Genomic DNA, 16,807 nt, shown 5'->3' with positions numbered 1-16,807 from the left:
AAAATATATGGATTTATTAAAAAAATAAGAAGTAGACCGGCAACATAACAGGAGGCTTAGCAAAAAAAAAAAAATCATAATAAAACATACAATACAAAAAAGAAACTTAAAAAAATACCTCATTTTAACCCGATGGCCAAAAGATGATGATATTAATTTTTCTTATTTTGCCCTGCCACATAAAAAGTGTTTACAAATTTCATCATTTTTATTTTTTAATCGACGCCCCCATCTCAACTTAGACCGTTTTATTCATTTTTTTTCACACTGATTGAGTGACACAGTCCGATAATTTGGCCACATTTGAATGTCAAGGTGACAGTATGCGGTTTGCAGCGATTTACAAGTGGTTTCTCACGTGGCCAAACGCTTTCACACAAGCAGAATTCAACCGGGCACGTTTGCCAAATAATGCACTCGGCGAGTCAACAAGCAGCGGCTTGAGTGGATCAGCTGAAACAAAAGAGGGTCTTTGAGGTTTATCTTCATCGCTTTTCTCTTCGCTATAGGAGGTCTTTGAGTAACATCCAAACTCCTCCAACTTGTGTTGCTTCGAACAATGCAAAGCAGATGGCCGGCCAGGCGTGACTTGATTTCCCACGACGAGCCACCTTTAGGGCGAGTCAAGGGAGCGGGACGCGATTGCTGTTGTGAAAACAAACAAATGGACGTTGATGTTACGTGCAATGTTTGCTCCGGTGGTGGAACAAAGTAAAAACGAGCTCAGGATAGTGCAAAAAAAAAAAAAAAAAATATGTGTTCATAGAAACCCAACGAGATTATTTTTATAACAACACAAACTGGCCATCAAATTTAAAGAAGCAAGTTATTTTTTTCCCTATAACTTTTTTCAAAACTTTAAAATTGGCCATATCGACCAAGAACCGTTTTGGGTAACATTAAGAAAAAAGAATCTAAAAATACAGAAGTGAAATAAAAATATGAAAAAATGACCAAACTAAAAATAAATGATTGCACCGTTTGTAATGCTGCGTTTTTGAATTTGAAAGAAACACGTTACAAATATTTTGGTTACATTATTTATTCATTAAACGATTATGCTGCGTGACTTTGCAATTTTTGATCGTAAATAATAAATGAACATTCTGCTCCAAGGTAAGACGTACTCTTATGAGTCAAACATAATGTTAGCTTGTTGTTGTCTCCAAAAAAGCTAACGCTCAGTGCCACTTTGCCAACTAAACTGACGAGGCGAGCTAAACTCGCATTTATCATTTGAATTTCTCAAGGCTGCGCCATAATAATGCTACGGTACTGCTGTTAGCTCTTTATCCAAAATGCTAACATTATGCCGCAGACACGATACCTAGCTGTGGCACTAGCCAACTTCGCCTGCGACGTGAACGCGCTACTATAAAAAATGTGTCGTGTTTAAACAATGTGCAAAAGAAACCCAGATAAAGGCGATGCCACCCATGAAGCGACGTGACTCTCAAGCTACGCGGTCATCCGCATCCTGTGAATCCCTCAAAAATCAAGTCCGCCCCAAGGTAAGCAATGTAGTCTTCATATCATAGCTTAAAACAATGCTGTGTTGTTTGTTTGCCGTTGACCCAAAACGCTAACATTATGCTCACAGCTACGTCTGTGCTAGCTGTTATCTGTGGAGCCAAGTAAGATGGCAAGGCTAGTTAAACACCCCTAGATACCACCTTTGTACTCTGTTGATTGCTTTTAGCCTCGCAATCTGGATGTTTGTAAACAGCCCTCAAAGATACCACACGTCGTGTATTCTCCATCGAACAAATGTTGCTGCTAGCGTTCTCCAAATTTCCCACCAAAATGCTAATGTTTTGTTATTAACATTACAATGAGGCTAGCTACCCAGTTAGCCGAGTTAGCTTGACCGGCGCCACATCGGATTGCCATGTGCGTACTGTCCTTGATCTTTTCTCCTTGAATGATTTGTGGAAGTCGAATGCTAGCGATGGCAGTTACCCGATGAACCCTGCCTCGCGACGAATCACGTTGACCAGCGAAAATAATCCAATCAGTCTTACGTCATGTTAGATAACGTGAGACAACTCAGAGGTCTCTGACTGCGTACGCAATCCTATTTCTTTTTTCTTCCTTTGCCAAAAGAATCCGTCCATTTTGCAATGAGACGCTATCATTTATTGCCAATTATTTTGCTGTAGCTCGACAAAACCCGAGTTAGAGAAGCACCACTTGCTGTCTCACTGTCAAAATGGCGGCTGCGGGAAAAAGGTCACGACAAACCCACGAACGGTACTGTCTCTTCTTTGGGGGAGGTAATAAACAAAGTGTCTTTTGCATACACAAACCTTATCTTATCTTCCTAACCTCTCCCTCCTTCTACTGACAAGACACAGACGCGCATTCTGCTTGCTCTTTTTTTTTTTCAAGGGAGGTTTTTAATTTTGTTTTGGGTTGTTTTTTGTTTTTTTTAGCATTGAAAAGCTATGCAAGGCTATCACGCTTGCACTCAGCAGCCATGTTTGGTCTCACGAGCTCCATCAGGGTCATGCCAGTCTGTACCAGCTCCACTACACCAAAATATTCCTCCATCGAAGATGCAACAAAACTGCCATATGAATGACCATTCCGTCGTTCAAAGACCCCCGTAACTTCCTGCAGTTCTGATCACAAAGATCCTGCAAAATCTGTCACCTCAAAGGTGAATCTTACACTCAAAGGTCCCGTAAGATACCTACACCAACAATGTTTCTTTTTACCCTAAACAACATTGTTTCATCAAAGACACAGAGATCCCACAAAATGACCACATTACGGTCGATACTTTCACAAAGATCCGGTAAAATGTCTTTGTCAAAGATGGTTCTTTTCATAGATATTTAGATACTTGAAATGTGCTTCGATAAATGTGATTATTTCACACAATCCTAAAAAATTGCCACAAAGACCACTCTTTCACGGAGACCCCAGGAAATGACAGCCTCAAGAACATTGCCAAATACAAAATTAAAGCCCGTTTAAATGCGTTTTTCTTTTTAATATACACATGCTGCATCAAAGATATCTTTCACACACACAACTCTTCACCTACAAATCCCGCAAAATATCGGCATCAAAGACAGATCATTAGCGTTAACGATACTTCTTTCACGATGATTGCATCAAAGGCGTTTCTACAGAAACAAAAATACTCCAGGAAAGGAAAAAAAATATCTCCTTGTCATTTGAGTTGACATATTATCAAGGGAAAGGAGCACAGTCGGAGAAGGGGGGGGGGGGGGGTGACAGTGGTGAGGGCAAGCGGGGGTCTCTGCGGAGGATAATGAAGCATTTCCCGCTCTTGAATGCGTGGCGTGGCTCACCAACTTACATTGGGAGGAAATGTCTGCTATTAAGCTGATATGAGCAACGTCCATTTGACACACAAGACACTCCGCTGCGTTGACAACGGCGGGCTCTCCCACCTTGTTTTCACTCTTATTATCACACTGTAGCATGTTTCGCATCGCCAGGCCAGACAAGTTGACTTGGGCGCCAATTCCAGAGAGACAATGCGGCGAGCACAACAACGCAAAGGCATTGTCAGGGCCAACGCGAGCAAAATGAGAAGCAGCACCGGGCTCATAAACACAGCAAGAGGCATGAGAGTTAACCCAACAGTCACATGACTCTCCCCCACCCCCCACCTCACTCCCAATAAACAAACCTGATCAAGCTGTGAGACCGCGTTAGCATTAGCATAGCAAAACTTTCACTCTAGCCACTCTCATGTGAAAAAAAATTGCTGCATCAAAGACTCCTCTCACACATAGCTCCTGGAAAAACATAGCTCCTGCATCAACATTTCAGACCCCGGAAGAGTTGTCCCATTTTTACAAAACGATAGAACCGCCTCAAAGACGGTTCTCCCGCACAGAGATCCCGTTCTCTCACAAAATGAATGCCTCAGCAAAATCTCTCATCCTGAAATGACGACGTTGCCACATCAAAGAGGCTTTCTTTTGACATTTCTGCCACACGTATCCTTCTTTTACAAAATACGTACCGCATCAAAGGCTGTTTGTTTTCGTTCAGGAATTGCAGAAACGTTGCCACGTCAGATGTTTTTTTTCACAAATAAACTTCCTCCAAGATGGTTCTTTCACAAAATAAATGCTGCTGCAAAGATTGTTCCTTCACACGGCGCTCTTTTTCATCCCTGTTTCTCAAAGGCTGTTGTTTTACACAGATCAAGTCCAAATGACTGCATCAAAAACAAAATAAGAACCACATCAAAGAGTGTTCTTTCACACAGAAACTGTTGCCGAAAGCCGTTAGTGCATCAGAGAGACCCCAAACAATTGCAGCATCAAAAACTGTTCTTTCACAAAAAATATATTCTGCATCCGAGATGTTTTATTTCACGCAGAAACGGTCGCCTCAAAGACCGGAGATTGAACCAAAATGACCGCATCAAAGACAGTCCTTTTACAAAATAAATGCCACTTCAAAGATGGTTCTTTCAGTTAGATCCGACATCAAAAATTACGACGATGCGATGATCCCACAAAAGGAATGCTGCCTCAAAGACAGGGCTCGTTCTTAAATGCAGAGATCTCACAAAATTGCCGCATCAAAGACGGTTCTTGACCCACCAAAAAAAAAAAAGCCTCATCATAAACGGTTCTGATAGACAAAAATGCTGCATTGAAGACGACCTCTGAAAAATCAATTACTTTTCTGCGCCATTAGCCCCACCCCAAAAAAATGTCATTTATGCGTCGGTCCCACAAAATTGTGAGCTGTCAAGCATGCATCTTGGCGGGAGTTTTTTTTTGCATCAATTTTTGTCCTGTTGGAGAATCTGAAATGTGTAAGCCTCGCTTGGACCTCCCATGAACATTTAATGACTGTGTCCACTTGGGGCCTGAGCGAGCTTCACGTTCCGCTCCCGCGTTTGTGAACAAGCTCCGTCGGGTCCTTTTGGAGGCTCCGCCCCCTCGTTGACAGTAATCCTCTGGCCGTCTTAAGCCAAAACGACAGGCCACTGGTGCGACTGACAGCAAACACAAAAAGACTTGTCATGGCTCAAAGGTCACCAAATTGGCTCTGGCATTTGTCTTGGCCATGTCAAAATCAAATAAAATAACAATCCATACATTTATTTTCTATAGCGCTCATGCTCATTAGGGGGACGGGTCAGCTGGAGCCTGACCCTGGTGATTTGGTGAGAGAAGTTCCATCGCTATAGGCAAGCAAGCGTTGTCACTGACAGCAAAGAACAAGTTAGAATTGAATGTGCATGTTTTTGGAATGTAGAAGGAAGAACACAACATTTTGCCATCAAAGGCAGCTATTTTATCAAATTATATTTTATGTATAGATCTCATATAACTTACGAAAAAATAGGTTCCGACAGGGAACCCACAAAAATCTTTTTTTTCTTTTTTTTCCTTTTTTTTTTTTTTATTCATCGATATCACACAAAATTGTGGTATCAAAAAAAGTTCTTTGACACATAAAAATCTTCCATATACATAGGAGACCACCAAAAATGACAGCAATCAATTGTTTTTGCGGCATTAAAGACAATTTTACACAAAAGAATACTTGAATGGTTCCAATAAAATCCACAAAAAAATGCCACGACAAAAAGATGGTTCTTTCACACAAAAAAAAATTACATCAGAGATTATTCTGTCATTATAGACTTTTCTTTCCTGTATAGAACCCACAAAAAAAAAAAGTACTAAGGCAAAAATGTAATCGCCACACAAGACGGCCCGAGCCCTGTTTCACCAACCTCAAAAGTCGAAGACGGTACAGAGTGGACATAAAATATATAATAATAAAATAATTATTGCCATACGTATGGACTCAACCCAAACTAAAATATCCCACCTGACACTGAAAGATGTCCACTGTGACTAACACACTTGCAAATCATCGACATTAGTGCGTGTGTGTGTGTGTGTGTGTGTGTGTGTGTGCTGTACAGCTGGAGGCTCAGCTACTCCAAAGAATCCCGAGACAGGAGTAACGAATTTATTCATCCCGCCGCACATACTGCCTGCTTGACTTCCTACACGAAGGTGTGAATGAAAGTGACATCAAGGACTAAAAGCAGAAGACGACGGACGCCTTCTGTGTCGTGGTGCACGTGGACAACTTTGGGGACTCGATGGACACGTTCCATATATTTGCAAATCATCCACACACGCAATGTAAAGCTTTGTGTCTTCTTGCAAGTGCGTGTGAGACATTCACGTGAACTCTGTGTCAACTCTAGACTTGGAGTTGATGAGGGCGGAAGGGGGGAGTAGCCTAAACACAGAAGAGTGGGCTGTGCGCAACACAAAAATACGACGGACATTCTTTCATTCATTGGTAAATATTTGTATTAATTCTACTATTTAAAAAAAAAAAAAAAATATATATATATATATATATATAAATTAAAAATAAAATATAATACAATTATTTTCATCTATTTTACAATGTAAAAAATATTAGAGAGAGAGACAGAGACATATCAGTCCTGGTGTGGGGCGTTAACCGGGCGGTCAAGATAAAAGTCCAATATAATTCATGGGTTGGCACAAGAAAAAGAGGACCCGAAATAGACGCAACAATGACCGCGCCTGCCTTTCAAGTGCTTTGTTAGAAACAGGAAGGTGGTGCTCCACCCTTGGAGCGTGTACTTCTCTTTAGCGACTTAGTCATCGCTCGCGGAATTTTCATCTTCGATGTCATTAGATGGAGCGCCTAATTAAATGAACGAAGGACGCGTCGTGTATGTTGACATTGCCGGGTCAATATCTTAACAATCTGCGCCGTCTCAAATGACTCCATTTCAATCATTTCTCCTTCCGGAAAATGTCTCCAAAATTCCCAAGTGACTCGTTTATTAAGGAGCCAGATGCGACACGTGCCCCGCATCCTTCCTGGCATCTCTTTTGGAGCATTTTTCTTTTATGAACTTGACATCCGGTGTAGGGCCCAATAACTAGTTTGCACGTTATTCTCACCATCACGACAATTCAGCACAACTCGTTGTGGGAAAAAAAACGACACTGATAAGCGTTCAACGCCGGTCCTCGAGGGCCTCTATCCTGGATGTTTTCCTCCATCAACACGCCTGAGTCAATTGATGCAGAGCCCGCTGATGAGCTGATCTTTTGTGACGCGATGGAGGAGGGAAACATCAAAAAGAGGCAAGGTAGTGGCCCTCGAGGATCAGAATTTGAAACCGGTGTACTCAAGTTAGTGCGTTACATTAGTTGCTCATCTGCTCAGGGTGTCACAAAACGGCAATATCTCTTCTTCGTGAGTCAATGTCACAATTAAAGCGCTCTTTCCGTGATACGCGGCACCATCCAACTCTGAAATTGAGGAAATAAAAGTAACGGTAGATGTCACAATATGACAAAGTGATGATTCGAGATGCTCATTTCCTCTTTTTCACCTTCAGTGAATTGTTTTGCAAAGTTTATGTGCAGGGAATTTTGCATGGAGCTGCCAAGGTGGAATTAAATTGGCCACCAGTTGCAAAAAAAAAGGCTGTCGTCTGATGTTTGAGTCCTGCTCACGTGAGTTAAAGCTCGACTAAAACTAAGCAAAGGTTACTAATATGATTTTACTTTTTTTTTTTTAAATACTGTATTGTACATGTAAAAAGAAATAAAAAACAGCGGGCGCCGTCTATATGTTTGATTGCACTTTCAAAGGAGGCTGTGTCAATACTTTTGTCCAGTCAAGTCATTGGCCAAGATTTTCATGTGACAAGACAAAGCAAGGAAGTCTTTTTACTGTCGTTGCTTCCCGTCGGGCGTGCTGACAACGACTGAAAAATCACCACATAAACATGCACATGAATTAATATCCCCGAGCAGTGATTCTCAGAAATGTGTCTCCCTCTAGTGGTCTGTGAAATAATCACAGACGAACCAAAGTTCAGTTGCATTTTACTTTTAAGTCCTGTACATTTACATTTAATATTTAGGAATTTTTTGCATTTAGAATTTTATATAGATTCTTTTTACACCATAAGAAAAAGCCCCCTTTTGAACTATTGAACATTTAAAATGTAAACGATCAAGAATCATGGTAATATGCATACATTACAAATACGCATCTCGTTTTTATTTTACCAAATGTCAGTGACTGCCACTGACCTGTGCGAGAGCTCTTGACTCCACCTAGTGGCTGATGGTGGTCACAGCAACATCCGGCTGCGAGCGGTCATAAAAACATTGCGGTGGACTGGAGTGACGTGACCTAGCCAAGACCCCGCTGCTGTGGGAAAAATACTTCCTGAACAGCCCCCCAGCCTAAAGAAGCCTCCAGACGACCCCAGCGAGCGAATTTGGAGTGTTGTGCTTGCTAACCTGATGAACGCACAGGCGGAGTACAAGACATCAAACGCACATGTTCACAATTTCCCATTCCTATGTGTAATATTTAAATTCAAATAAAAAATGTGATTAACTCAAATTTTAATGTCCAAATAAAAGATATTAAACAGGAAGTGGCAATATAGTCACATTTGAAATTTCTTTTGGAAACATTTTTATTTCATGGATTTTATCTCGTAAGAACAGAAAGAATAACAGTTACGCAAAATAATTTTAAATAAGTAAATCGAAAAGACTCATTTTTATGTACGATTTTTTAAGATTATATTTAATGCATTTTAAATGGGCCATTCAATAAATAAAATATGTATTATCCAACCAATTCATCCGAATCGAAATGTGAATGAGTAAAATTTTAATCTCAAATACAACAGGCAGGCAAAATAGTGAATCACAATCAGTCTTTATTAGTTTGTCCGCAAAAATTATTTCCCTTCAAAGCTGCAACATTTCCTCCAATTGGCCCATCCAGTCACATGGAGATTCTTCCTCAAAATCCCTGCGAGAAAAATCGATGGCACGTCTTAAGGTCATGTTCATCTCCTGTATGGCGTCTCGTCACTTGTTGCGGGCGTACCTAATATTTTGACTACATGACATAATAGCGCAAAACTCTTACGTGTCGTCGTCATCGGAGCGCGGCCACAGACGTTCGTCGTCATCGTCCGCGTCGACTTCCTGTTCGGGGCCGTCTGTGTCGTCGCACCCAGGCTGGGAGAGCGGACCCATCAGAGGACTGGCACCTAATCAAAATACACAACTTGAAGAATTCTCAATTTTGTGACTTTTGCCAAGAACCCAAATGTGAGCTCAGAGGTTACGTCTTGCTAGCTCGTCAGCTATTAAGCTCGCACGGTTCCGCTAAAACCACGCAAGGATCGACGTAAATACGACATTTTGGTACAGATCCGGCTTTTAGAACTGGATAGCGCATTACTGCCACCCGCAGGACTGGAGGGCAAAGGGACGATCCAGCTCATGGCGAGGCCACTTTTCGGAAGCTTGGACTTTGCTTGAAATCCTGACCTTGCCTTAAAAACCTAATTAGAAATCCTACCTTGAAACTGTCACTATATGGAAACCATAATTTAAAACCATGCTTGGAAGCTTAATTTGAACCCAAACCAATTTGGCTTTAAAATGGCTGTAAAATCTTAGCCCAGTTTGAAACCCTACTTTGAAACCTAACTCACGCTTTAAAATCTAATTCAAATCACTAATCTATCCTTGAAACCCTTTTGAACTCCCACTCTATCTAAAACCAAAATTTGCAACCCTAATTCTGGAGGTGCATAGCATGGCCTGGATCATTTTGAGGCGCTATTGAGTGACGTTGCCACCAGCACGGACCTTCTCTGTGGATCACGAAGGTTCTGAAGGTTGGACTCAGTTCAGCTTTCCCCAGCAGACTCAGCAGCCTCTCCGGAGGCTCTCGCCGCCATCTTTTGCGCCGCCGGGCTTCGTCAGGGACGGGCGTGGTGATGTCATCGCTCGACTGGAGGCTGGCATCGGCCAACATCGCCAGCGCCGTCTCGGAGGGCTGGGCCCACCGCCTTCGAGGGGGGAGCGCTCCGTCTTCGTCGTGAACGTCCGCATCTATGGTACGACTCGCTGTTAAATGCCGCAATTCCTCAAATAGAAGCCCACACACGCCGTGACACGCTAAAAAATTAACACCTCTCCCCTAATAAATGCAAAAAGTTCCAAATGAATACGCTCCACGGTATTTAGGTGTTGTCATCATCATCACTGGCGTTATACCAAAAAATTAAAGGGCTGCCCCATTTTTGGACGCTAACCTTCCAATGTTGTGGTTTGGCTCCCGCTCTTCTCTTTCAGATGTTCACGCACCTTCTTTCCCTCATCCGGATTCCACCGCCTTCCCCGTTCCTCCGCCTCAATTGCCTGTCACATTAAAAAAAAAAAAAAAAATCAACTTCAGCTGCGCGGCCATCTGAACTAACAGCGCGGTGTCACAGGTTACGGCGCCCGGTTGCGACATGACGCCGGGTCGCGGGACGCTACCTGGGAGGACAGATGCGCTCGCAGCAGTCTGGAGGCGCGGTGAGAGGTCAGGATGGTGCGCAGGGACGGCCGATCTCGGGGGTCCGTCTTGAACATCTGCTTGAGCAAAAGCCGCAGCTCGTGGGGCAGGTGCCCGGGGCAGCGGGGGGTACGCCCCGCGGCACACTTTCAGGATCAGACTCTTCCAACTGGGCGCCTGGAACTGAACACCTGCCGAGTGAGTTTTTACTCCTTGCTGTTTGCTGGCGACTTGTCACACATTGTTCAGTCCTACAAAAAGTGGTGCCTTGACATAGCTTTTTTTTAATTCATTTTTCGACAGTGCTCGTAATTAATAGAAATGTCAAGAATCTGAAAAAAAAAACATTTTTCATAAGAAAAGTATTATTCAACAATATTGCACTCTAGAAAACCATGTATAATTACACATGCCTGTAAGGATGGTTTTGCCTGTCTACATGTGATGCTCCACTGTCAGTGTTCAAATATCCATCCCCTTAAAGGGTCAAAGCAAAAAATACAACTAAATAAATGACAGCTTGTATCTAAAAAAAGCCACTTGTCTCAAGGCACCACTGTGGAGTGAAACCCAGCATATTCACAAATCACGACCTTACTTTATTTATTTTTTTAAACCTGTCCTCCGGCAATCCCTGAAAACTCACCTATTTGCTGAATTTTATGCTCAGGCATAAAAACTGCTAATAGGTGTTTTTTTTTCCTCCAATGAATTATGGAGGTGACGTTCCAAATAAAATCAAGAGACTGGGCGAATACCAAACAGCCAGTATGCGGGGGTGCACAGTACCAACGAAACGAAACAAAGAATATGGGAGGTTTGTATGAAAACGAGTTACCGGGTGCCGCAAGGTGCACAGTTCGTAGAGGACACAGCCCAGAGACCACACGTCACTGAAAAATACACAACAAGCGTGATTCTCAAAACGTGGCATGAGGGCTCCCTCTAGTGGTACATCAAGGAATCACTGAAGTAAACATTCAAAGACTGCATCGTGTCACAGTGGTTTAAACTTTTTATTTAAATCCAATCCAATATTTTTATTTTTTAAATCAAACATTTATTTGTAACTAATTTATATTTAATTTGTGTGACACATTTTAATTTATTCATTCTTAATTTTTTTTTTGTGGTTATCCAATAGTTAAGTGTAATGTCAATGTTCAAGTAAAGTAAACGTGTTTTTAAAGTAACATCCTTTACCTTTTATTGTTGTACGGCTTGTTGTCCCAGATCTCTGGAGCGACGTAATACGGCGTACCGACATACGTACGAGCATACGCCTTTGAGCTGCAGTGCGCAAAACGGACTTGCAGTGAGTCTCGGCGTGGACTTGATTGGTTGGACAGTCTGGAGAGTATCTGCATGTTTAGATTACTTGGTAAGTTACCTGTTAAGAACACACGCCGAGCCAAAATCACCGAGCTTGACTGTGCCGTTATCTGTCAGAAAAATGTTCTGGGAAGAAACAACATGGTGGATTTTGTTAGATGGTGCATGTGTTCCTGGAAAAAATAAATAAATAAAACTCACCTTGGACTTGAGATCTCGGTGTAAAACACGCTTATCATGGATATGCTTGGCACCGGCACACATCTGAGCAAACCATTTTAAGATCTAAAAGCGAAAAAAGATTTTTTATTTTTTTTTAATTAATGAATAAAAAGTCAAAGATCCCGATCGCTAATTGAGTTATAGAGTTGTAGATCCGGTTACAAATCACTTATTTACTGTAAATGGCGTAAAGGTTTTGAGATTTATTTTGGTCTTGTAAAATGGCTAGTAGGAAAGTAGTAATAGGTATCGTTATAGGTTTTTCACTGCATTATTTCTATTTTGTGTGTTTTGTGATTATAATTTGGGTCTTTGTCAATTCCATACATTTTTAGTGCGTCTCTCATGGAGTTGTAGTTTTGCAATTTGCATCAGCTCCGTTCACTGTATGAACTTAATGAGACCTACGTCATCAACGCAGAACTGCTTGGTCTTCTGTTGACGGATCCTGTCGAGCATGTCTCCTCCGCTGCAGTACTCCATCACAATACACAAGAGGTCATCAGCTGCACAAACACAAAATGTCAACATTGGGGTATCATGACCGCCCAGTCGTGGGCAGTAATCAATAATAAAGCATGTGTTCCTCATTGTGCCATCGTATCAAAACTAGTATTTTATACAGTACTTGACTGTAAAAATGCAATTTTACTTTTGTACTCAAATGCATTTAAACACATGTACAGGAGTGGAATCAGTACTTCTTATTTTAATCACACAAGTATCTGTACTTGTACTTTCGCCACCTACCTCCAAAAGCCTCCTGGAAAGCCACAATATTATCATGCTTCATGCTGGACAACAGCACAGCTTCCCTTCTTGACTTCTCCTGTCTGGAGCCACGCTACATACATTTAACAGAAGCTTCATGTCAATGTAGATACAGAAAGACTGACTTTTATGGGAAAAACAACCAATTGTTGAAGTCACATTTAAACATGCCTTAGTATTATACCTTTGGCAGCTGTATTTCTTTGAGCACATATTTCTCCTGAGTCTTTTTACATCGGACTAACAAAGCTCGACCGAAAGACCCCTCACCGATGACCTTGTGCACCGAATATCTCTCCATATACGTAAAGGGAGACAAAACACAACATTTAACAATTTCACTGTTGAGAGTAAATGCGGTTTGTATTATACACTCCAGCGATGATTGTTTACGAGCGTTGTTATGCAGCTCGCCGCTACTTTCGTGTTTTGTGTGACGTCATACATGACGTCCACATTGTTACCGCCCGGCCTCAAGATGGCGGAAGAGTATTACTTTTATTGTTATAACTTTGGAGTAGTTTATTTTTACAAACAAATTCCCAAATGTGTCAAAATAATGAAAACGTTAGTAAATAATCCGCAACGATTTGCAATTCAAGAGAGATGTAACGGATTTCATTTCGCAAAAAGATAGAAATTGCGTCAAAGTGATGTCGTAAGAGCGGCAGTTTGTCAGCTCTGGTCATTTTCTTAATGAGGCACAGCTGCGTACATGTCAGTAACATTCTTATTTTCTTGATATATTATTGTCATTTTGGCTTGTTCCTAAAACGGCATCTTTCTGTTACAATTTTATAAAGTAAGCTTCTAGCGGAACTGACAGAGCCCGGATAGCTCAGTCGGTAGAGCATCAGACTTTTAATCTGAGGGTCCAGGGTTCAAGTCCCTGTTCGGGCGGCTCTTTTATTTTCGGTTCTGTTCTTGTGTAATGTGTGTTCACATAAATTGTAAACCATAAGTACAAATCATGACATCATATACGTCGGCATGAATGTTCAGTGGCGTCGTGTCGACGCAAAATGGGTGGTTAAGTGCAGACTTCACATCTGTACTTCAGTACAAGTACATGTGCTTGTGTAAAATATGTAGTAAATGAGATTCACACAAGGTAGTTTCATAAATTTCATGCCTAGAGTTATTGGGGGTGTTTTGATAAACTACCCCCTTTAAGAGAGTTTGAGAACCCCTCTTTTATTCTCTGCCTGTCTTTAGATAGGCATGAACTCAAATCTTATGAATATCTCTTCTTTTCTAAACAAACTTTCGAAAAAGATGGGTTTTTTTCCCAGAGAAATTAGGAAGAAAGAACAGTTTAATAAAAAGCAAACAAGAGATTTTGTGTTTAGGGCTCACAAATAATTAGAGGACTTTTTAATTGTTGGCTGTATTCCTTGTTTAGTCAGCGATTCGGAAAGAATAGATGGGCGAATTGAAACAAGGCGAAGCTCATTATCCCAACACATCAGTGAAGCCGCTTAATGTGTCGTGAATGACACTTAGTGGCCGGATCCAAACTTCCAATCTCGACTTCCAAGATTCATTCGAGCGTGAAAAGGCCACACTTTTATGGCTTTCCCGTGACCCGAAAACACTTGTTCATCCTCCCAGTAATAATTTGATTCATTGCCTTTGCTGCTGCTCCTGCTGTTTATCACTTTATCCTTCCAAGGTTGAGCTCAGGCTGTTTTTGTTCTTTTCTCTAAAGGAGACATAGTTGGACATTTTTAACGTTTTAAAACAGTTCCCGGGTAAACGGGCTTTCACTTGTATGGTGCTGTTCTACCTTCAAGGTTCTCAAAACGGTTTAACACAGTCTCCTCTCTCACATCCAGGCCACACAGCATCAGAAGCAACTGGGGCTTCCGTATCTTGCTCAAGGACATTTCGACATGGTCACAAGGGCTGAGGATCAAACCCGCAAACATTGGGTTGGGGGGCGACCACTCAACCAACTGTTGCGGCCGCCCCAGGTGTCCTCATGCCTCCATCAATATTCCCCAAGGATCAGGAGCCAGCCCTCTCCCGTGCTATTTTATTGCTTGGCCAGTGGCCAGTCCAGCCTTCGTTACCGTGACAACGTGGGGTACAGGTAAGGACGAAGCCCTGACGTGAATTGTAAAAAATGTAATTGATGCTGCTTGCCCAAAAGATAAAACTACTTCAAACATTTTACTTGTGTTATAAAAATAGAGTAATACATAATTAAATGTGGACTTCAGGGGCAGTTCTGTGCAAACGTCTAAGTATTTTAACTCGTGGAGGCTGCAATGAATCAACTACACTGAGTGTAAAATCAAACCCAAATTCTCATGCCAGCCCATTCTTGCACTCCAATTGAGGACAAAAAAATGAGAAGAGGTCCACCGATAGGTCATGGTGGTTCGTGGCCCCGATAATGATTGATTACCGAACCAACGTTGGAGACGACCTGCTGTATAGCGATACCAGTAATATTGAGTCATCCAGCTGCGAACATTTGACAGCAGCCGTCAATATTTTGAGCTGAACTCGAGTAGCAGCAGGCCAAAGACGACTGCCGGTCTCTCTCAAAAATAACATTTCTTTGATAGGATTATAGGTTGCCTCTTGCAAGTCTGACAAAATCATTTTATTTTGACAGGTTTGAAGGCAGGAGTCTTCAATCCTGTTCCTCTCGGGCCGGTGTCCTGCCTGTTTGCCCCACCCGCTGCTGCAACACCTGATTCAAACGATCAGCATCGTTATCGAGCTTCTGCAGTCCTTGCTGATTATCTCATCATTTGAATCAGGTGTGTTGCATCAAGGGGCGACGGAAAACAGGCAGGACAGCGGCCCTCGAGGAACAGGATTGAGGACCCCTGCTGGCATTCGTTTGTGAGGAATTACCACTTGACAGGAATCTTTGACTAGCAAGATGTGAGGATAAACCTGAGGGGGATAAAAGTATATAGATAGTTAAGTTCATATTTTGGGGGGAATGAAGTTTGAGATTGGACATGTTTACGTGGAGCGATATAAGGTATGTTACCAACTTTAATGATCTTTAACGTACGGTTTGGTGTTTTTACAATCTGTTATATCCGAGCTTCCAACCAACATGGTCTTGGTATTGGGACACGAGCCGTGCCATCTGCTCGTCTTTCAGACGTCTTGCAAACCGAGCCGCGAATCCTAAAACTTTTTAGCCGATTTAAGTCTGACTTGAGTCAGGTCGTGTGAGTCTCGTCCTCCACGCCGGGCGCAAACGAAGCGTCAAATCGCGGAAGCGTCTGACGTTGACAACACTGTGTGAGACTGGAAATGTGATCAGATGGAATTCCAGATCTCATTAATCGCAGCAAGCGGGGGGGGGGGGGGGGGGGCTTGCCTCTCGGACCGAGACTGTCAGAATTCCAATTAATAGATTGATGGATGAGCCTCGCCGCTTGGAATCTCGGAATGATTTTGAAAACTTCATTGACAGTTTGTTCTGTGCATTCCTTATCATATGGAAGGGATCTAAAATTCCGTTTTAATGAAGTTTTACGTTTGCGCATATATAAACTCTCCAAATTGATTATTAGGCCAAATAAATGACCATTTTTGGGGGGAACCTTGACTTACAATCGCCTCAACTTTTTGAGGCTCATAAGGTACGAACTGTTGCTCGGTTGACTTTTTTTTTTAATTTATATATATTGCATAAATTAAATATTTATATTCATTTATTTCATGGTGTGGACCAAAATTGGAGTTGCATTCAGGCCTTTATTTATTTATTTATTTTTTTTTTTTTAAACTCCACAAGCAACCAAACACACAAATGAAAAGAAAAATAATTGCCACTCACAAGGAACATGAAACAGTGCTATTTTTAAAAACATGATTTGGGGGGGGGCGGGGTGTTATTTCATCGGGGGGAGGGGGGGGGGTAATGGATTCACGGCATTTCAATGGGGACATTTTATTCAATATATAAAAGAGTAAATTAAATGACAGAAGCGATTCAATTCATAAGTCCTCACAAACTCACCGAATTTTGCTGGCTTGTTTAACCTAAAATGTTTATTTGATTGTTGAGGGTCGACTGTTACTGTTCGCTAGACGGATGACTCAAGTGTTTTAT

The 16,807-nt window shown here is 41.8% G+C and overlaps 1 protein-coding gene and 1 non-coding gene across 2 annotated transcripts; one reads left to right on the top strand and one right to left on the bottom strand.

The window, feature by feature from the left end:
• Nucleotides 1–8,738: 8,738 nt before the first annotated feature.
• Nucleotides 8,739–13,157, bottom strand: nek3 (NIMA related kinase 3). The gene is given in 13 exon segments (XM_088300791.1): nt 8,739–8,850; nt 8,971–9,094; nt 9,702–9,947; nt 10,151–10,256; nt 10,377–10,508; nt 10,510–10,578; nt 11,234–11,288; nt 11,599–11,685; nt 11,786–11,853; nt 11,929–12,012; nt 12,358–12,455; nt 12,700–12,793; nt 12,905–13,157. Coding segments are annotated over 13 exon segments (1,344 nt in total). The 5' UTR covers nt 13,022–13,157; the 3' UTR covers nt 8,739–8,786.
• Nucleotides 13,158–13,547: 390 nt separating this feature from the next.
• Nucleotides 13,548–13,620, top strand: trnak-uuu (transfer RNA lysine (anticodon UUU)). The gene has a single exon. It is a non-coding gene; the product is annotated as a tRNA-Lys (tRNA).
• The last annotated feature ends 3,187 nt before the right edge of the window (nt 13,621–16,807 follow it).

Source organism: Idiotropiscis lumnitzeri, chromosome 7 (assembly GCF_059441095.1).
Source record: "Idiotropiscis lumnitzeri isolate Australia: NSW breed Sydney's pygmy pipehorse chromosome 7, RoL_Ilum_1.0, whole genome shotgun sequence".
In the NCBI taxonomy this organism is placed as follows: domain Eukaryota; kingdom Metazoa; phylum Chordata; class Actinopteri; order Syngnathiformes; family Syngnathidae; genus Idiotropiscis; species Idiotropiscis lumnitzeri.
Note: the sequence above shows the minus strand (reverse complement) of the source record. Positions and strands in the feature narration are given on the sequence as shown.